The 22,239-nt window shown below is 39.5% G+C and overlaps 1 protein-coding gene across 13 annotated transcripts in view; it reads right to left on the bottom strand.

Annotated features, from left to right (window-relative positions):
• The window catches only part of ANK3 (ankyrin 3), a 344,913-nt gene that overhangs the window by 110,621 nt on the left and 212,053 nt on the right, over positions 1-22,239 (bottom strand). For all 13 annotated transcript variants that reach the window (XM_040702299.2, XM_040702301.2, XM_040702300.2 and 10 more), the window contains 3 exons: positions 12,232-12,330; positions 5,356-5,454; positions 1,426-1,623 (listed from right to left, as the gene is read on the bottom strand). In XM_040702299.2, coding sequence (XP_040558233.1) covers positions 1,426-1,623; positions 5,356-5,454; positions 12,232-12,330 — 396 coding nt within the window. The remainder of the gene's footprint in view (positions 1-1,425; positions 1,624-5,355; positions 5,455-12,231; positions 12,331-22,239) is intronic.

The raw sequence follows: 22,239 nt of genomic DNA, 5'->3' as shown, positions 1-22,239 counted from the left end.
CATTAAAAGAATCGCATACATAGCAGTGGGAACATTTTAAACGATGATCTTATTTGGCACAAGGTGATACAGCAGAACACAAGTAAAACAGGAAAATAAGCTGTCCAGAGCATCCAAGACCAACATCAACATCAGTGCACTGAATGTTGACGCCTCTCTGTATACTCAACTGGAAAGCTTAGAAAAAACAATTCTGAAAACAGTTCAGATCTGATAAAAAATAGCTTTGTTACCTCCCATATAGTAAAGACTATCATATGCCTTTGTAACATGAGGTCAGTGCAATTGTCAGTTCCAGTTAAGCGTGAGCAGCTCTCAAATCTGTTCCTTAATAGTGGACAACATCCAGGGTAAGCTCTGATGTGTTTCAGGGAAGAGTAAGCCTGAATTTCAGATACTGTACTCTACAGCTCCTTTCTACTTAATCATCCTGAGTGGAGATGAATAGAAGGAAATAGAAATCTGTGGCTAGGCTACAAGACTAATCAGAGGCTACTGCCAGCAACTCTGAAAAATTAAAACTGATGATGCTTTGATCATCACATAATGGTAAAATAAATATTATGGGACCATAATCCTCCCCACTTGCCTGTTATATAGAACAAAACTTGTATATCATAATAGGCTGACCAAATACATCAAGGACAGATTCATCTGACACAATAAACAGAGAAGCTGAGATGAGCAAATCTTTGGAGCCTGTGCTGTTCTCAAGATAGAGTCAATCCCACCAGCTTTTGAGGATTTCAGGAGCTCATATAACATTACAGGGGTTAATTTCAGAAGTAAAATTTTTTGAACAGTTTCTGAAGACCCATTAAAAAAAATCTTTAAGAGGCAGTGGACTGCAAGTATATATTTTTTAAAAAATGAGGAATTCAGTTTGCATGCAGCTTAATTACACTACCAGGTTTTATTGCTTTAGTTGGTTTTCAAGTAAAAATGCTTATGGCTCCATTGCTATAATTACAAAATACCACAAATATTACTTAGGCAAGTTATTCTTACTTTTTACCATTTCACATCTTTGAGAGCAAATAAAAACTCCCCTAATTTTAAAGGTTGAAAGTATTTTCTTTATGAACATACAGAAAATGAGAATTCTCTCTGTACAGAAAACTACAGCAGTTACATCTGCAGCTGCTTAATCTATTCAGAATTGCAATAAGCTACCAGGAGGCAAAAGTGCTCCAGTTACACTAAAAATAGATAAATCACTGTTGACCATCCATAAGCAAAAGTCTGCTCTGATGGCATGCAACACATTACTAATACTTTGAACCTCGAGCATCCTCTCTTGTGCTGTAGTAATACAACACAGCCTTGCTGTCAACCATCAGCAGGCAGAAAATAACTCTCAAATAAATCTCACAGCAACTTTGGAAGAATGTTTAGCTGTGAATAGTAACCCCGCTGTGTACTCACCAGTGCTTTGGCATTAGGATTAGCTTTCTTGTCCAAGAGAACCTTGGCAACTTTGTAGTGGCCACAGTGGGCGGCAACATGCAGCGCAGTCAAATAGTCATTAGTGACATCATCCACAGGCACGTTGTGCTGAATCAGGAGCTGAACACAGTTTAGATGATCTCCTTGTGTTGCCATGTGCAGTGGAGACAAACCATTCTGCAAACAAAAAGAGCCAGTGCTGATGGGTTACGGGATGCTCAGAGAATTGAAACTCTCATCTTGTCCTTACAGTGTGTGTTGTATGAGGGATTTCACAAGTCCATACAGCACCCAAAATCGACTAAGCATGTTGAGTGTAATAGTGAAGGTTCTTAGTCCAATAACATCCATGTGGAATTTGGAGCGTGTCTGGTGAGAGTATATAGACAGCTCCACTTTAAAAAGTAGCTATAACAGCAATGCTATAAAAGCTTAGCTTACTTCAGCTAGCATAGCTCAGAGAAGTTGCCAGAGTTAAATAAGTTACGTGAAGAACAGTGCTTAGTGACTTTTAATACTCTAACCAGCACATCTGCTGTTTTAAAAAGCTGCATTGAACTCGTTGTAATACAGCCTGTAGTGACTCTTCAGTACACTGTTTGCTATCATGTAGAATATAAAACTCTTGCTCTCAGATGCAGTGCCCTCATGTGACCACGGTTAGCAAAGGCAAAGCTGCAGTGTAAAACCGTGGAGATCTCAGGCTCCCTGAAACACAAGAGCTCTTTTCTCTCCCCTCCCCTGTGGAGGAAGTGGCATGGAAGTGGCATGGAAGAAGGTTAGTGAAAGCGAACAGGCTAATGCTGACCTAATTTGAAAGCAGTTTTGTTCAGTGCTGAAAAGCAGAGATTCTTGGACATGGTTCTATCTTCTGAGTACGATTATCTCTTGGGCTTCTCACTTGTGATTTATGTTGGCTAGAACAAACCTCTCTCCCATTCCCAAAGGTTACTATAGCAATTATGTATGTGAAAGCTAGATACTAGCATTGCAATTTAAATGTAGTTAAATAGAATTGAAAAAATAAAAATCACATTAATTTCCCACAGCCACCAAGCCCTCCTTGATGAGGGCTATTTAGGTGTTAGCAAAAAATCATGGAAGTACATAGGGTGTTCTGTTTTACCATTAAAAGAAAAACTCTCCAGGTGAAAAGTGTCATTCATTGAACAACAGCCAGTAAACCCCACTTATTAACAGACTAAGAAATACAGTAGATGGCGTGGGACTCCCTCATAGGAAAGACTTGTGAGGAGAAGGCTGAAAGCAATGAAAAAGAAGGGAAGAAGCAGAGCTGCCGCACCTCTATTAAGGAAAATCAACAAGATGTTTGATAAAAAAAAAATCTGTTGTGGGTGAGAAAATAGACTTTATGCAAAAGAGCAAGAGACAAGACTGGATGTTAAAGGCATCAACAAAGACAAAATATAATTGCCTTTTGTTATGACATAAAATATATTTGCTCATAATTTGGTTGTAGTAAAATATATACAGCAATCTTAAACAAGCCAGTTAAAATTTGAATGTCTTCGTCTTCCCATTTATAACACAAAAACATTACATATAACACCTTTATCCTGCACCATACCCGTGCTGTGAGACAGTATTTGTAAAAAGCAATTGGGTCCTCCAAGATGGAGCCACTACATAATAGTTATACGTTGCTTTTATGCAGATTATCAAGAAAATATTCAAAGGTGAAGTTTTGTAGGAATGAAAGAGATCAATGGTCAAATGACACCTATAAGAAAAAGTAAAGAAAAAAAATCAGAACAGGACTAGAGAGATCAAATAGAGTGTCAAATGCCTGTGTGGGCAAAGAAAATTATCAGTGATACACAGCATAATTTGTAGCTGTGTTGAAGTACTTTAATCAGGGAAAGCTATTAACTCTGAAATAAAGAGGAAAAAAAAGGGGGCGAAAAAAAAGCTAAACAAGCATATAAAAAGAGTAAAGGAAGATGGAAACTGACACACAGAGATGGTATATCTCACACAGCAAATCAGGGCATATTCAGGTTCCTTTCGCTCATGGAAAACTCCAGATAACCTAGTAGGTCACTACCTCCCCTGAAAATAAATCTAAGGTTATTCCACGTGAAAAAGGACCTTCGGTATCCTAAATAATCTCTTAACAGGAAAAAGTGATCAAACTGCAGTCTAGTTATTCCCCTTAAATCATTCCATTTGAGAGGAGAAAACTTTGAGACGTTCCAATTCTTTCAAAGATGCATTCTGTTTGAAGAGAATGGAATTACGAGTTTTGCAAGATCACTGTACCACAGTTTAGTGCCAAACGAATGGCTTCATTAATGTCATTCAGAGGTATCTCTACTTCTTAGATTACTTTCTGAAAACAGCAGAATTTACACATCAGAGAATAGTTCCGGAAGATCTGCACTTTCTTCTGCTCATTTTTAATACATAACAAAATTTTCCCTTCTCCAGTGAGGAGCTCTCATTTTGCTGCAAGTGTCCAAATAAGCCTCTGCAGTTCAATGTCCAAAGCACGTCTTCCAGCACTGTGCTATTTCAAACACACCAACCTATGTTCTCACCTGTCTGATTTCAGCTAATGAACTTTGGGCCAGACAGCGTGAACCTCCTCAGAGGAAGAACAAATTCAGAGCTCACCAGCCCCAAATGGCAAGTTAAGCTTCAGGATAACACCTGGCATGCAAAAGCTGGGTGGCAAAGAAACATATTTCCTTAGGAGAAGGTCTCGCTTAAGACAGTGAAAGCCAAGGAAATGGGCTTTATGTTTCCTCCTTCAATTAACTGAGCAACCAGAGAGCGTGGAAAATTCTGACTGCCTAGAGTACAGGCTCTAGACTCAGTGTGTCAGAAACAAGGAGAGATGCCCTGGGCAGCTCCTTGCTGCCTCCTTCTGCTTGCAGAAGTTCTAAGTCTGGGTTCCTGGAGTCCATGGAAACTCAGCACGCAGAGGATGGGTGGATCCTGTCTGTCAGATTAACCATGACAGCACTTACCAGTGACTCACTGAGCAGAAGCAAGCTGGTGTCAGCCTCCCCAAACAAAAGCTAAATATAGTCTAGAGAAGAGAGAGAAAAAAAAAAAAAAAAGAGGGAGGAGAAAAGCAGAATATAGAAGGGCGCTGAGACAGAATAGGGCAGGATGACAGAGGAGAGGAGAAATAACAGAAGGAAACATGACATGTTGCTTACAGACAGAGAGAAAAAAGGTGGAGGAACGTATCTTGGGAAAGAACGTCAAAAAACTGCACAATTCAACCATCAGTCTTTGGATGGGAAAGTCATGGAATGCGTTGTGCTACAAACAAGACTACTGCACTGAGATTTAAAACCAGCAATAGCTGCAGCACAAATCACCAGAAGAAGAGTTCTTGCAGGCTTGTGCTTTAATGCCAACCCATGGGTCTAAAGCAATCTGCACACACTCTAATGCAGGTGATGTGAAATTCCCATGAAGAACTTTGTGTGATAAACTGCAGAGAGAAAGAAAGCGAAAAAACTGGTAATCACTCCAGTTCCTAATGAAATATGAGCTGTTTCCTGCAAAGAGATGTTACTCTATTTATATCCCTTATCTCTTTTCTAGCCTGAGGGTAATTTATTGCAAGCTGAAAATATATTGTAATCACCATGTATTTATTCCAGGATACAGACATTTTCTAAGCAATGGGGTTACCATACGTGCCTTTTCGGTCGGCAGAGAAACCTTTTCTTGTGCATCTTGATTTAACATAGTTTAGATATGCAGACGTGTGCTACATATGGCATCCACTTTGGAGAGCTCCCACACAGGTACTTTAAATAGCTATGAAATAGTGAAGTTATTATCAAGCCCTTAAATACAGTATCATGCAGAATTACAGTTTCAAAAAAGTACAAGGACTATCCCAGCAGAAAATAGAACAGTATCAGTTACCTTTGTTTTGGAAAGAATAGGAGCACCACGATCCAGCAGCATTTCTACGACTTGTTCATGGCCGCTTCTTGCTCCACAGTGGAGGGGGGTCAACCCATCCTGGGGGACACAAGCATTATAATCTATTAAATTCAGACACAGTAAAGAGTTGTTTTTTTTTTTTCCCCCCCACTTTTATTAAAAAAAAACCAGCAATGTCTAAAGAAACAATTTTCTGCAGGATGCTGATCTTGCGTATCTGAAGAGTTGAATCCATTTATTTAAACGGACAGAGTACATATTGGCTCCATTTTCTAAATTTGTAAGTAGTTGCATCAAATTGCTGCAATGGGCTCTTCCACTTCACGTGCATTAAGAAAGAGATAAGATTGTGCATCAGGTGCTTTTTGATTGCATGCCTTTAAGAAAACTAGGTCAGTCAGTATGCATCAAAGCGAATGGATATTACTTATATCTGAGAAAAAAAATCTCTCTTATTGAGTTTGATTTTATTTCATTGATTTTGACAGGTGTACAGCAGATGAGAAAACCATCTTAACCTCGGGTGGTAAAACTATGCTGGACTAACTCCTGTTTCTTGTAGTGTAAACCATAACTGTGTGACTTCCAGCTGAATGTCTAATCCAGGGTCACGGTCTACTCAGTATCTCTTTCAGAATAGTTTTCTTAATAATAGTTTTCACCACACTAGAAATACATTTTTCAATTAAGACGAAGACACTTTTTGAACACCAGAGTTATTCCAAATTAATTTGATTATTCTTTGTCTTGTATCCTGTTTACAATGCTCTGTTTTACGTAATGGGTGCTACGATGAAAGACAGCATACATGCCTTGAGTAATTGTGAGTAAAGTCAGATGGAGTTTTTCAACACCATATGTCATAATGGTGATTGCAAATAGTAATGTCATGACTTTGAGAAAAATTAGGAAGAAAAATGTATGCTTTTTGAATTAGTAAAAGCAAATCTTTTATTTGTTACAAGCAAACCAAATTTGCAGAAGATATTGTTATACAGCAACTACATTGCATTTCCATCAAGTATGTCAGAGGAGAAGCCCTTATAACTAATAAGGAAGTCTTAAGCTAATAAGGAAGCAAGGTAAGCATTTACTAATTTTTCAAGCACAGATCATAAAGGAAGGGGCCTTTCTCCAGTGTCTTTCATCACTCTTAAAAATACTTCATATTGCCTAAAGTATATTACCACATTTTTATGTAAAGGATCATCTAATTTCTTATCACATATCCTGTGCTTGTCAATTTACACACACTCTGTATGGTAGAAAATACTCCTAAATTACCTCCTTCTATGTATTTTCTCCATATATATATAGTGTTACATTACCAGTTTAAGGCTAATGAAGTGTAGAAGGCAGCTGGGAGGATGGAGGTACTGATTTTGAGAGTCTTTTGCTCTCCTGCTTCTACTATTTGCCCTCTCCTAAGAAGCTTTTGAAATTCAGCACCAGAAATGCCTGTGATTTAATTTTTCTGCTGTTCTCATTTAAACCTCATGTAGTTCTAACTGTACACTTTCTAATACTTAAGACACACAATTCTGATGCAGGTGAAAGAAAGATTTTTGGATAAGACTTATCTTGAATGTGACTCAGGAGCTATTTATTCACGCAAGACAAACAGTGTTCAACTCACTTCTCAGATTATACCAAGATCACAGAGAATAAGATCCATTTGCTCGCCTCTGTAAGCTAGAAAAGACCATCCTGAACAACCTCTGTGCTCCCCAGAGCACAGAGCCACAACAGTGTGGTGGTGCTGGGCCCACAGCTCCTTCCTGCAGCTGACAAGGCTCCTGCAGCACAGGAGGTGGCAGGCAGTCATGCCTGGCCAGTCACACAGCAGTCCCAACAGCAGTTATATCACACAGCACGACACAACATCGCAATGCAATGTAGGTGCTTGTTGGGACATCATATCTGAAGCTATTTTTATGAGAATGTCAGGGCTCCCACCAGAAAAGGCAAATATGCTTCATGACAGCTCACTCGGCTGCAAAGGGTTTTTGGTACTCTGAAAATGAATCAAATACTCATCCAGCATAGTAAACTGCTATATGGCCCTAAGAGGTAGTAAAGAAATTCAGAGTCAATCTGAAACAGGCCACAGAAAGACGTACAACATACAACATTTACATATATATATATTTCCATAAAATCTGAGATTAGAAGACACTGCTCTGAAATGAGCAAGACTCTACTGATTTTGTCAGATTTTCTAGTTGCTTGCTTACTGTTGATATGGACTACACTACGTAAAGCATAAAATGCACCACACATGTTAAGAAGTCGTCTTTCCTTGATATGATAGTCTGCAATGGCTCTGAAAAACCATTACAAACAATTATGACAATAATCTGCAGATTAAAGACTCTAAGTATATGCTGACATAACAAATCATATCACTTGTATTATCTATCCCTCCAGAGAGCCCAAGAGCATCTCCAGCAAAAGCCAGCAGGACAACAGGAGGGATTCTGCTCAGACGCAGGCTTCCTTCCCATAAGCACTGCACAAATTACTGCTGTCTCTAGTGTTTATCATCCCTATTCCAGCGTGGTGAGCCTCTTAGCAGGTGCTTCTGCCCAGCATGGCCTCTCCACACCCTAAATCACACAACTTCATTTCATCAGTGCTACTGCAAAGAGTCACCAGTGCAGCGGGGTAACAAACGAGCTTTGTTCTGCTTACACATGCAAAATGCACTTATATTGCCAAGTCAGTGCTATTCTTCTCATTATTTTTCATCTTAAAGCACGGGGCTTTTCTGGAGCAGCTTATGTATGATCTGATGCATCTTAAAAGAGTATATCCCACATGTTCTCATACAGATATGAGTGCTAGCCTGTTGTTTAGCTGTAAAAATCAGCAAAATGAAGATTACAGACTTACTGTTAATCCAAGCTAAATTGTGCTCAGTGCCTGCTTCAGACAAATTCACTTTGGCATATGCAGTATTAGGCAGCCAAAGAAAATCAAGCTAATTTGATCAGCCTCTCTAATTACACTATTTTTAAAGTCTTTTCTGGAAGATAGAGAAAAAATAATTAGGGCAACATTCGGTAAACATGTTACATCAGGCATTAACAGGTCTTTGCTTGAAAGCTAGTTAAAGACCAGAGTTAAAAAAGCTGCCCAGGGCAGACCAAAGCAGGACATAGTTAGGGCTTTGCATGGCTAGTTATTGAGGAGTACACTAAAGAATTAAGTAGAAAACCCCAAGTGCCAGCTGCTAGACATTACACACACAAAAAAAAAAGATGGAAGAGAAGCAACTGGGTAAAATAAACAAGACAAAGTAAGTGTGAACTAAAGAAAAAAAGGATGGTTGAGTCACAGAATGGATGTAAGATCATTTTTGGAAATAACCTCATATGCTTATACATTATCTGAACTCTTAACTGCAGTTCAAAGGTGCACAGCAGTGTTTGTGGTGCTCATCAAATCCCATTCCTAATGAATATAGTGAAACCTGTAGGCCGTGGTTGTCTTTTACAATAATTTTAACAGGATAAGGATTTAGTCCTTCACGTTAATCTTTTGTGCAGTACCTCAGCACTGCAGTCTCCAGGACCATCTGCCAGCAGAAAACACAAGTGCTCAGAGAAATGACTAAGGAAAAGAATTCATTACCCCAACTTAATTTAATGCTCAGGAAAGACTTTATATGAATTTATCTATTAAGTGGGTATGTTTGTGAAAAATAAAAGCCAATGCTACATGGAGAACATTTCCAGTACCAATTCCAGAGAATGGACTGTGGGCACATCACAAAATGACAGCTGAATAACTAAATTTGTCCCATTTAAGAGAAACAAATCCCAGTCTTGTTGGCATTTGTTCAGCAACACAGTACAGTATCTTCTGCATACTCCTGTAAAGGTCAATTACAGACCTGATAAGGAGAAACAAAGGGCTGGGAATTCACACCTCTGAGCAAGGGAAACAAGCTGTTTTCAAATACTGTTGTCCTTTCATATGTGTACAGTAATGTGGTAGTTCACTTTTAAGGAGGTGTTTTGTGCTTCATAATCAACATTTACATTAAATAGTATCGTGGTATCCAAGAAAAAGATTATTTTAATCAAAGCAAAAAAACAAAAAACAAAAAAACTACAGAATTCTGCTTTATTTAAAGAATAGGTCACACCTACATTTATAAAGCAATATAAACACGTATAAATTTATAAAGGAAGCCTCACTTATTTTTATGTGCAAATCCCATTTCCGTGTAAAGTTGCATGCTCCTTCAGCACCTGCCCCTTGCAGAGCACTTTGAGGCTGGGCTCAGACTGAGCATCCCGCTGATGGACATGATTTGACAGATAGAAAACACAGTCTTGGCAGCTTGTTGTCTTTCAATATGCATAGTAGTGGTCATGCCGTTGTAAAGGGATATGACTGAAGCTTTTGTCATCCTGTATTTTTGTAAGACCATTCTAAGCCCGAGACATTAAAAAAAGGAGAGCACTTAAGAAAAAAAAGTGAAATGTCTGCAAAACTGACACACCTTAATTGTTCTGCCTTGGGAAAAAACATTGGGTCAGGTAGGAATAGCAAGAGAACTTGAACAGGAACATGTAGTATAATGGCTCACAGCAATTAATCTTAATTATTGAACAAGTCATGCAGTCTGCTGAAATAGAGTTCTTTTCTACTCTAGCATCGCATTATTCTCAGCCTTCTCTTGCTTCTCCTACTGACTTGTAAATCTTTTCTGATCTACTCCAATGACTCTCTTCCCTTTTCCAGTCTCCCTGGTAGAGCCCCTTGCTGCCCAGACCAGGGGCTGGTAAACTTTGCCAGGATGAGTCAGTGCTACTGGGAGCAAAGCTTCTACTTCATCACTAACTAGCAGAAAATGATGCCTTTGGTGATGCCTGAGAAGTGCAACATAGATATGGCACAAGCAGGAGAAATTACACAAATCCCCTTTGATATATGGGGAGAAGGGGTATTTGGAGAATTCTCTAGGTGAAACCAGAAGAAAGAAAGGAACAAAAACAGGACAAAACAACAACAAAAACCACCAAACCACAAAATCTTCCTGAACTGCACTCTTCCCTCACTGTGAAGCTCTGCCAGGCTACGGAGCTGTTAATGCTTCCGTCTTCTTCCTAGATCCTGTTTCCATCACAGCTCATATTTTCAGTTACATAAATTATCCTAATGTCTGAGCCTGGGGTCCGTGACACAGAAAATGTAACAGATCCTGTTTTTGTAACTACGGGAAGAGAACAAGTAGACTTCAACTATTTAAAATAGTGGTCCCCAACTTTTTGGCTGCAATGAGCCAAATAAATGCTTGTAGAGAGGAAACAAAGAATCTCTTCCCACGTTCCCAAATGCACATCTGTCACATCACCAAAACGTCCCCCCCCCTATACTGGATAAGCACACTCGCCCTCTAAGCCCAGCAGCCCCCAGTGAGGCAGGTAGGAGACTGGTATTTCAATCCAGAAGGAAGAAATCACAGAATCATGAAATGGCTGATGTTAAAAGTGTTTGAAATATGCCTCAAGTCTAACTGCTTTTTTAAACAACGGAGGACAAGAGAGAGAGAGAGAGAGAAAGAGAGAAGGAGGTTACTCAGAAAGAATGGTCATATCCCCGCACACAAAACAAACCCAGTAGCCAGTACTACCCTGAGGTAGCAAAGTGCTTCTAAGAAACTATCACTGCAGAAAAATCAAGGGTGAGACACAGAGCCTGCAGCACAGAAAAAAAAAAGTCAAATTCTGATCAAGTGCTAGCTATGCTGTCATTTTGATATACAAAGGTAGAAAGCAAAGGGAAGTAACAAGAAAAGAAAATAACAGTTGTTATAGACATGGGATACCATGTCCTGACAAGAGAATGGAACTGTATGACAGTCTGTAAAGACTCCAATTCTATATAATCTAGTTCATCACACTGTGCACAGGACCAAAGATTTTATGCAGGCTGTTCCTCAAACCCTCTCAAGATACCGTTTCTCTCAACGTCAAGACCAAGAACCACCCACTGTCTGCAAGTTATCCCTTCCATACACCCCAATTATAAAAAAGAGATGCATTTTACAAAGAAATAATGAATCAATTCTAAAGGTAAAGCAGAAAAACAACTGAAAAAAAGAAGTGTGAATAGAGTGAAGAGAAAAGGAGCTGACCCAGTTTCTGAATTTGTCACAAAAATAAAAAATAAGAACGTGTCTCAACAAAGACTGCAGGAAATCTCAGAGACTGCCGAAAGACTAGAAAACCAATCAGAAATTCGTGCATACAGCAGTAAGTGCAAAAAAATGGATTCTTAGGTTGTATTTTGATTTTTCCAAGATTTTTTTTTCTGGTGGAAATTATACTGAAAAACTAAAAATGAAAGACAGATACATGTCAAGGTAACATTTCCAGGAAATTACAATTATTCCAAAGGTACAGTCACAACGCCATGAAGACTCCCCCACATGTGCAGGAGCATGGTGCAAAGACTGCTGTGACAGCCCGCAGCACTACTTCTAGGGTTTACTTCCCCACTTCTGAACTTTTCTTTCGACCACTGTGTAAGTATATAAAACAGTCCTAAACTGTTTTGATTGGGTTTTAACCACAGTTAGATATAACCATCTGCATTGACCTTCTAAGACACTCAGCAACTTGAGTCAGGCACCATCTGGATGGAAACCATCACTACACCTGGCACATTTACTCACAAATCCAAGCCAGCAGTTAAGCACCAAGTCAGGCAGAAGCTGAACTGTCACACAGCTCTGCAAGAGGTGGTGAGATTCACTACCAGTGCTACGCTCTGCTACAGCAGCTTTCAGGTCAGAAGCAAGAACTCCACATGGCCACTTGCAGTGTTCATGCTGAAGCTTACCCTTGTTTTGGCATCAATTTTAGCTCCACGATCAAGTAGGAGTTTGACCATATTTGCATTTCCCCTCTTCGAAGCAACATGTAATGGTGTGATATCATTCTGTGGAAGAAGAAAACAAAACATGAAAATAAATCGACATGTCTTTCGGGAACTCTACGATTAGTTTGCTCACAGAATGAATTATGCCAGCTTTTCTGAGGGATAACATGACTTTGTTTATCTGGCAGTACGAAAGGAAGTGAAAGCTGGGTTTCTCCACACGTGAAATGCTGACCTGACATCACCTTTCAAATTATAAAGAGAAACGTTCAAGTTGTGGTTGGAATTATAACAAGACATCGTGATTGTGCCTCATTTCTCAGGTTTTGTACAAAAGCTAAATATCATCAGTTTTACTCTTTAAACCCCAGCAATTTTCTCCATCTATGCTTGTTTCTGAACATATAACAATAGGAATTAATACCTCAAAACTTCATTTGTCAGTTAGGAGCTATGAAAGGTTTAAACAAACAGGATTTCATATGGAGGTCTCATTCATTAACAAGATGCCTATGTCATTTATTTCTATCGGCAAACTCTGAAAGCCTCTTAAGCTTCATGTCGCAGTTCCATCACTGATTTCATCTACCCGACCTAACGCTTTCCTTCCAATAGGCCCACGTGTGCTTCCCCACAAGACGGCAGCGTGTAGCTGAGCTGCACATTGAGGGCAGTTACATAACCGATGCGTGCGCGCACATACATGCTTTTTAACAAGATGTAGCTAGGACATTTTCTCATGCTCTGATGAATCCTTTATCTGTTGGTGTATGAAGGATGCATCCTGGATGTATTTGATCATATGGAGCTAAGTGGAGATAAAAGAACTTAAATAGAGCATGCAGCTACAGTATGGAGACAAACAATTTTAAAGAACACGTTTCTGTGCGTTCAGGGACATCCCAAACAGCTGGCTGTTTAAAGCTGGCTTCCCCCTGACTGAGCAGAAAGCAGTGAATTTTAGTGAGCATGTGTCCTCTGGTTAACTGAATTGGAAAGGCACCCATCACCTTGACTAGCTGGAGAGCTGTACAAATGTCTTACCTGGCCAACAGAGCGTTAAACAGCACTTCCTCAACACTGCAGGTGAGTGGAATGAGAGAAAGCCAGTACCAGAAAAAAAATCTCACAGATGTGACAAGTTGACTCACGGCTTAATAATGATGCTGAGTACCTAATCCAATATGCTCTATTTTTATTTACTTGCAATTTCCCTATGAAGCTAACCCACAGCTACTAGACAGTATGAATTAATATTACCGCAGAGGTAAAAAACACTTTAGCAAGAGGAAATGACAGAGCTGCTTTCTCCGGTACAAATCATTAGAGCATCATAGGTACTATGTCAGAGTAGTTTCCAATTTCTTTAAAAAGTGAAATAAAATGGAGAGACAATTAACACATTAAACAAGAAGTATCTACGCCTAACCTTCTCAGAGATGTAAATCTGAGGCTGCATAACATGCAATTTGTGAGTTGGTTTTGAAAAAGTAAGTGATTCTATCTGACCGGGAGTTGAATTCAGATATAATACAGGATGAAAGTATTAGTGTATTAGACACACAGAGGGCAGAAAAAACAGAAGACAATTATGTTGAGATACTTCTTACTTTTCCCCTCTTCCCAGCAGGAAAGATGTTACCGAAGTCAGAGGGAAAAGATGACAAATTGTACTTTCCCAATAAAAAAAACGGTAGAGGAATAACTCTCCTATCTTCAAGTAAAGGGTACTGCAGGTAATTTAGAATGAGGACCAGTTTTTTCTGCTTGCTGGGATTGATGGACAAAGAGACTAACTCAGCCTAATAGACCTCAGTGCCATGTTAATATGGCAAAATAATTTCTACAAATAATTTGCTATATTAAATAAGGACTAGAAGAAATGTCTTTTCTAAGCATCATCAAAGAAATAGAAGAGGAAGATAAAGGCATTACAAAAGGCAGGACTAACACAGATCAAATATGTGGTTCTCATTCATAACACCAAACTAAATCAAATTAGCGTGGCACAGGTGAGAATAACCACACGAGAACATGCTCTTCGGCTCTAATTCTTCACCAGTCCAATCTTTTAAATCATCTGTTGCCTTAAATGAAAGACAGTTGATTCTAGAGTGAATGGATGAGCACTGGTAGATAAGCACCTCAACTCCAAGAGAGATGACTTCCACTCAGAAGTTCAGGTTTAGGCCAGACTGTTGGTTTGCAACAGAGGGGAAAAATAATACTTATTTTCATGGTCAAAAAGGAGTCCTGTTCATTTCCTTCACATTTCAGGTTAGCACAAATACTATCATGCCCTATGCAGTTGGTCTCAGCTTCCAGCAGGGTTCAAGAACCCAGGCTGGGAACATGGTGAAATTCTCCAGCACCTAATAAGCACCAAGCTCACTTGTACAAGCTGGAGCCAGCAAGACATCTTCCCTCCATTTGATAGACTGTCTTTACAAAAAGCATATACATTAAATGTCTCTAAAAGCTTGAAATCCTGAGTTACATTTGTTTTAGAAAAGACTGTGGGTTCACTTAAGAAAGAGACAGATACATAAAGAATGTATTCACTTTAGTCACAGTTTGTTAGGAAGAGCAAAAAACACACAGCTTCTGGGAAATAATGATTTGAACAGGAGTCAAGGAAATGGAACGCTATATGCCCAGTGAAATATCTGCCTTTATGAGCAAACTCAGTTCCTTTTTGCTGGAGAAAAAGAGCTGCAGAAGCAGTATTTACTCACTCTCTAGGGTTTTTTTTGTTTGTTTGTTTTCTCCACACTCTATTAACCTACTCAAACAGTTCAAGAAAGGAATTAAGAGATAAAGGATAAGCAACTTATTTGGCCCTGTTCAGCCTTATCAGCTGTGGAAAATATTATGGGAAAATCAATGTAGGAAAAGATGGGCCAGTTTTCCATTCAGAATTTAACTTTGGCATTTAGCTAATTTGAGCTTTCACTAGTAGCAAACAATATGAAGTAATCATTTCAGTTGCTAAGAGTCCAGAGCCCTGCACAGATGAAGGGAAGCATATGAATGTCTGTACAACTGCCCCCTGAAGTTTAGGGCAAGCAACTTGTCTTTGGTCAATACTGGGCTTAGCTGAGGCTTAAAGAATCACACCTAGATGCATCACATATTGCCCCATCCCATCTCTCAGCACATATCTATGACAAATAAGAACATCAACTGACATGAGAACAAACTTCAGACATCATCATCATTAATGTTTTTGATGATAGAAAAAGGAAAGCAAGCAATTCAAACCCCAGTTGTTCTTGTCACAGGAAAATAGAGATTAAACAAAAAAGCTTCATAATATGCATGGCTTGGGTATAGGTTATTAACACTAAAACCGTGGTATCAGCAAACAATGTAGTCACCAAATGTAAGGTTCTGAATTCTTCAGTAAATCAACAGCATCTGCTGCCTTTTCAGTCTATTTTTATCTGTTTGATCTTCTATAAATTTCTCCCTTTGTTCTCAAGAAAGAATAGTAAATCAGGAAACTTTTGAAGATGTTTTCCTGCAGTAAAAAAGATGAAATCCCTTCCAGGAGTTGCCATAAAAAGATGGCAACTAGAAGGCTATCAGAGCACTCCTTTCCTTGCTCTCACTGCTGAAATATCAAACACTGAATACTGTCTCAAGAAGATCCCTTGCCATCCAATTTGAGAACAAAAAAAATGCAATATAAAATATAACTTATGAGAATAACAACCTAAAACTGTACAATAAATGCTCACAGCATTATTAATTAGCACACGGTCTTTCCTCTCCCCTTTGGCAGATGTCACGGAGTACACAATTCAAAGTATTCTGAAAGCATATACAAACTGAAGTGTGATGGGTTACATGCAGGCATTTTCTTTGTATACCTCACAACCTCATGCACAGCTATTTTCCCTTTACCTCCACGCATTGCTTGCTGCTACTCTCTCACACAGGCCCTGTGCCTTCCTTTGGAGGTATAAATAGGATGGGTGAAAAGAGATCTGTTTTTCTTCTTTGGCAGCTTCTGCTTGTTGCTGATGAGAGGAGACACTAAGCTCTTTCAGCTGCATCCCTCTATCTACAGTTTCATAAGAAAATTAAATAAAAATTCAAGCTACCCTATGCTGAGCAAAAAGCCACCTCCATTTCCCATCTGGAATGAGACCACCAAGTTCGCACTGACACACGCCACCATCCATCACAGCTCACCACAGCAGTCCACGTTAAGCCTTACTATTACAAATCCGCAACAGAAATATCTAGAAATTTAGAAAAAAAAAGTGCAGTAAACTTAAAATGGACAGAGGTATGATATGCCTTTCTCTTCCATCAAACAGTCTGAATTTACAAGCATAAGGATGCTAATAATAAACAAGAAAAGTAAATATTTGCACTTGTAGTACCATATTAGGCTTTGAAAAGTATCTTTAACAAAGCAAGCAAGCAAAACCTAAGAGTTTCCTATTTATGTCCTACATTGTTTCAAATGCAGACTGAGTGGGATATGAGCTAAATAACACAGGTGTAGAACTAAATCCCTCTGGAGAACTAATGCTATACCAGTGATACAAACAAGCGATGTCTTGAGAACCTCCAGCAAAGGCAGAACTGGGGACGGGTCCTCTGCAGTCCTTCAAGGGCTGACAGTCCAAGCAGCAGATTGGTTGCATGGCTGAAAGACAAGCCCTATTCCCATGCCGCAGCTACTGTCTGGGGCAGACCACACACTTCAATCATTTTTTAAAACACAGTTTCTTACCAAAATGTTCAGATGAATCTAGAATTTAATAAGACTGTCCTTCTCTGTTCCCACCTGAGAGCTGACTCAGAATTGCCAGGAATGAGCAAAACAGACTGAAAGCAGACAGACTGCTCAGCAGTAAAGTCTAGAAAATTTCTCCGTCCTTAGGGGTTCTCTTACAAAGAAAACATGACACTGGTTGTCATATACTAGAACTGTGATCAATAACTGCATGAATATTATCCACATTACCAGTTCATGGAGAAAGTGGAAGATTATGCTGACTGTTATAAGCAACCATGCAGCTACAACAACGTGTTTTACATGAGAACCGTCAGTATTTTCTCCTATCATTTTCTTCAGTTCAAAATTGGAGCTATAACTGAGTAGAAGTCCTGCAGATAAAAGTTTTCCAGTTTAGCAGCTGTTACTGGGATCACGGAAGCTCACACAAGACTTTCAGAAATAAAAGATACTACAGGTGCAAACATATGATCTCTGCAGAAAAACTGATGACAGTGTAAAGAATTAGCTTTTTTTTCCTCCTCTGTTTATCATTTAGTAAATCTTAGATGACACCAAGTTAATTATTGTATACTCATATTTATTTTTTCTTCAGGCTTGAGATGCATTAAATGAAACCTGAAAGAAAAGAAGGAAGAATATAGCAAGGAACCATTATGGCAAGCTACCACTAGGGAGATAAAAAAATGTTCTTCTCTTATGTTACTGTCACTTACATACTGCCTGCTTTTTTTGATGGACTAATGGTGTGCTGCCCCTCAGCCTCAGGGTCATCATTAATGCATGCTGGCCTCACGCCACCCTCTCAAGATTACCAAATCCTTTCTCAACTTTCCAGTAAGCAAACTTTCTGCAGACAAAGCCCCACTGCCAGTAGAACTGAGATCTGCTCTAGAAAAGGAGTGTTGTGAATGTGGAAGGCTGTTTGTAAGGCTGGATGCAGTTGTATGGCACAATGACCACCTCTTGTTTGCTGTGGTAAGAACAATATGGGCAGAGGTCACCTTCATGTAGAGGATTCCCTTGTTACCTGAATCTTCTGACTTGCTCAAATATGGAGTAGATGTGAGAGTCACAGAAGTTTCTTTCAGTTATTGCTCTGAAAGCTGTAGAGAATTATTTTCTTTTAAATTCTTTTCTAGCCATTGTGCTCCCTCAGAGATAGGTAAGAACTTCAGAGGCATTTCCTTACCTGGGCTAGATAGGTATTTCCACTGGAAGATAATCTGAGTCAAAAGAATGATATCTGAAGACTCTGCGAAACCCTCAAATATGCCTTTTCCCTAATTTTTATTAAAAAAATAAAAATAAAAAAAACTTCTTATTCAAAGCACATTTCCCACCTCCCTAATCTGCACATGCCACCATGGAGAAACACCAGTTTGTGCTGACTAAGCATAAGGCAACCCTGGTCATACAGCTCCATTTCCAGCTCTCCCTGCATGCTCTACTTGAGACGGCCCAAACAAAAGCTGAATGGGAAAGAGAAGGTACTCTGTAGAGATGTGATTTATAGCAAAAGAGCTTTCTTGCACTGGATACTGTACATATAACCACAATTGCTAACAAAAATGGTTTCTCATTCCATTCAGTGGCTGTAACTTGCTTTTAGCATGTATCTGCATATACCTTTCCAAGTACTAGATACCAAAGAGCAAAGCACTCCACAACAAATTTGAAGGGGACAGTAGATAATGGAAACCCACTGTGACCTGTTCTTTATCTCCAGCACCTCACCTGCCCTCAGGCTGAAGGTGACCTGCTTCCTGGTAAGCAAGAGTGAAGAAGCACCTGCAACAGCATTCAACATCAGAAGCAGCAGCTGAGATAGGAACACAGCAGTTTTCCCCATGTATTTGCTCGTTGTACACCACAACAAAACAGGTTTCCAGAAGGAAAACCCGGAATAGGAGAGTATTTGGCAGGCTACGCTCTATATTAATCACCAGATTGGTTAATTCCAGAACATGGAAAGTAGATACTAAAAGTATCAAAACACAGGGTAACACTGGGTACAGTTTTATTCAAAGTTAGAAGAGGCTGATGAACAATATTTGCTCATTAGAGAATGGTGTTAGGCATTTTTGCAATCCTTCAGAGCCCAGCTAATGATTGTACTCAAACATTAACCTTGCTAAGGAGACTGATTACACCCTTGGCTTACCCTTTTTTCTCTTCCTCCACTTCTTTAGCCCATATGTGACTATCTCACAGCTTAGCAAGAGGGAAACATAGAGAGAAGCACAGCCATGCACATGGAAGTTTCTTATAGAGACCAGCAACTGTAACATGTTTACAGATTAATTTGAGCCCAAGAAGTCGAGTATTTTGGAAAGAATATTTTTCCTTCATTACAAAATGGCAAAGACCAAAACAAAACAGAAGTGAAATGGCTTGGACTAATGTTATGAGGTTAAGGGAGCTGCCTTCCCTAAAAATAGGTAGCATCAGGGGCATTGCAAAGGTGATTTACTGAAGTCATTTCTATCCATCCATCCTGCAGGGAACTTCCCACATTGTGCCACATTCCCTGCATGCTCCTTCCCTATGCCATGTTGTAGCAAGGTCAGAGAACATACAGATTCAGAAAAGCAAACACACTTCAGTGGAATAGAGGTCACTAAATCTGTGACTAAAGCTGTGTTGGAAGAGTGCAAACCAAAAAAGAGGCACCCTTCCAAACCTCCCAGCCTTTATACTCTGCAGGTACACAGGCCAGCAGGCACAGTAACACCTGTGAGAGCTCCTGGACCTATGCCTATTTTTCTTAGGAGCAATGAAAGAAGGGAGCAATGGAGTAAGTGTATGACAGCCGAGAGGTAGGCAGGTGTACACTGGCAGGGGTGAGGAGAGCAGCTGCTACTGCATGTCACTGGGGACATCATTTATTTACAGTACGGTGCTGCTGCTCACCTCCTGTCCACACACCAGGAACCATTATCTAGCTTACATCTACCCCTGCTTCATTGCTGGAACACTTTTTATTTGGTTTTCCCTTGAGCCCCTCATAAAACCACTGAAAACACTGCAGCTTTGTCTTCAGTCTGCCTTCCTGTTTCTTGTATCATTTCACCAGCTCCCCTTTTCACCAAACTCGCCATTGCCCTCAAAGCTCAGAGCTCTGCCTTCATCCTGCTTGTCCCTCCTTTCTACCTCCACCTGTCCTCACATTCAGTGGGAGCTGGATATTTATCCCGCCCTCACACACTTGTCTTTGTGTTGCCTCATTCCATACAAACAAGCCATTACCATAATCCTCTGTTCTTGTTCATTTCCCCCCCAGAACTGACAGTTACCTAAATATTTTAACATAAATTGAGAGACAGAATTGTCAACTCATATTTATTTAGCCAGGACAAAGGAAAAAGTATTGGCTGTCAAAAGCACTTTTGACATCACCATCCTACAGTTTTGGTCTACTTCTGAAAGCTACAGTGCATACACACAGTATGATTTTATTTGGGTTATATCCCTTCTCCACCTTTACTCTGTTGCTTGCCTTCCCAGATTCTCAACAACTCATATAAGAACCCTTCCCCAAGGCAAGGCACACAGCTCATTGTGAAGACTGTTTATAGAAATCAAATCAAGAAACAAAGAGGTGGCAGCAGACAAGCAGTACCTGCGGGTCACTTTCAGCATCTGCTCTAATGCCTCTGCCTGTTTTGTTGTCTGGGTAATCAAGAATCAAACAAGGATTCTGTTACCTGGTGCTAATAATGATACTTCATCCTCAGCTCACATTTGTCTGCATTTCCCTAAAAATTCACTGCTTTGCCAGGATCTAACTCATATTTCTATTAAGCGCCTTCACTTCCAGCCTTCTGATAGAACTAAATTCAACTTCATATTACTGTTATGTATGCAATTCCTTTTGTCTGAGCTACCTCACCTAGATTTGCAACGACCACATAGTAGAGATGTGCTCTGCAGATGCACTCACCCAGCTACTGTGAGCACAAACAAGCCGCTTAGCACTGAGTCAGCGTCAGCCCACTGCTCTTTTGGGCTGATGTCACTGCATCTGCACATCCCAGCCTCTCTGAGCAGTCTGCCTCTCTGATGATGAGGAGAGCTCATGGAGGGTGAACCTGGGATTTCTGAATCTTGAAGAGGAAGAAACAACACTCTTCTGACTTCAGATCTGCTCTCCATCAGTGACCTTAACCCAAATTGATGCTGCGAAAGCTCAGATTTATTATTTCATTGAAACAGGCACAAATGGATGATGTTTAGCAACACTGGTAATAAATGCTGCTAATTGCTAATGTAGTTGCATGGCTAATGTATGCAACATAACCATGTTTCTGAGTGGAAGAGTTAACACAAGACCTGTTCATCTTCCTCGCTCCTGTGATTAGTGCCTATCAAATACTGAACACTAAAGTTTATGACAGTTCAAAATGACTTAATGCTCTAATTTGGTCAGATTAAGGCTCTGGGAATAAGAAATCTATGTTATCAGTGAAGCGAAGCACACATAGTTTGAAGATTCCCAGAAGCCCTTAACTGCCAAGTCTACCCTTAACTAATGAATTTCACATGGATCTAACCTTGGACCTTCACTCTTTCATCAGTAACATAAAACCTATTTTAGTGATACATGAGCTGTGGAAAACTATTTGTGAGAAATACACAAGGAATTCCATTCCTTTGATATTCACCTACCAGCTTTACTCAGTATCTACTAGTACTCTTCTTGCCAGCATTAGTAGGCACTGCATTGTGTTTTATATTTTTTCTTTTTAGCTTTGGGGATTTATCTTCATCAGCAGATCACTGAACAATGCTACCTTGAATGAACAATGGTCAGCACTTGTACTACTCACCTGCACTCCTACTTACAGTATAAGGAAAACATTTTGGGTCAAAACACTTAAGGTGTGTTGCTCAGCAATTCTATTCATGCTCTACGCCCCATCAATTCTCCTTATGAATTACAGACAATTTCTACAAAAGAGCTGTTCAGGTTTTGTTTAACACTGAGAAGTCCCATAAGTAAAATAGTAGCTTATTTTGAAAATAAACACAATGTTATTTTACTGTTTTTGTTGATTTGCAATGTTTATCAAAGACTTTGCCTGATGATCTTATGATTTTTTTTTTCTAATCTAAATGATTTCATAATCCTAAGTAAATATAAGTATAGAAGCAGTGGAGTTTTTATGTATACATATTACATATACAGACACATCCCAAGCATAGATACAGGTTAG

The sequence above is a fragment of the Gallus gallus genome, chromosome 6 (assembly GCF_016699485.2).
Source record: "Gallus gallus isolate bGalGal1 chromosome 6, bGalGal1.mat.broiler.GRCg7b, whole genome shotgun sequence".
NCBI classification, from domain to species: domain Eukaryota; kingdom Metazoa; phylum Chordata; class Aves; order Galliformes; family Phasianidae; genus Gallus; species Gallus gallus.
The sequence above is the reverse complement of the archived record's forward strand: the minus strand, read 5'-3'. Positions and strand labels throughout refer to the sequence as shown.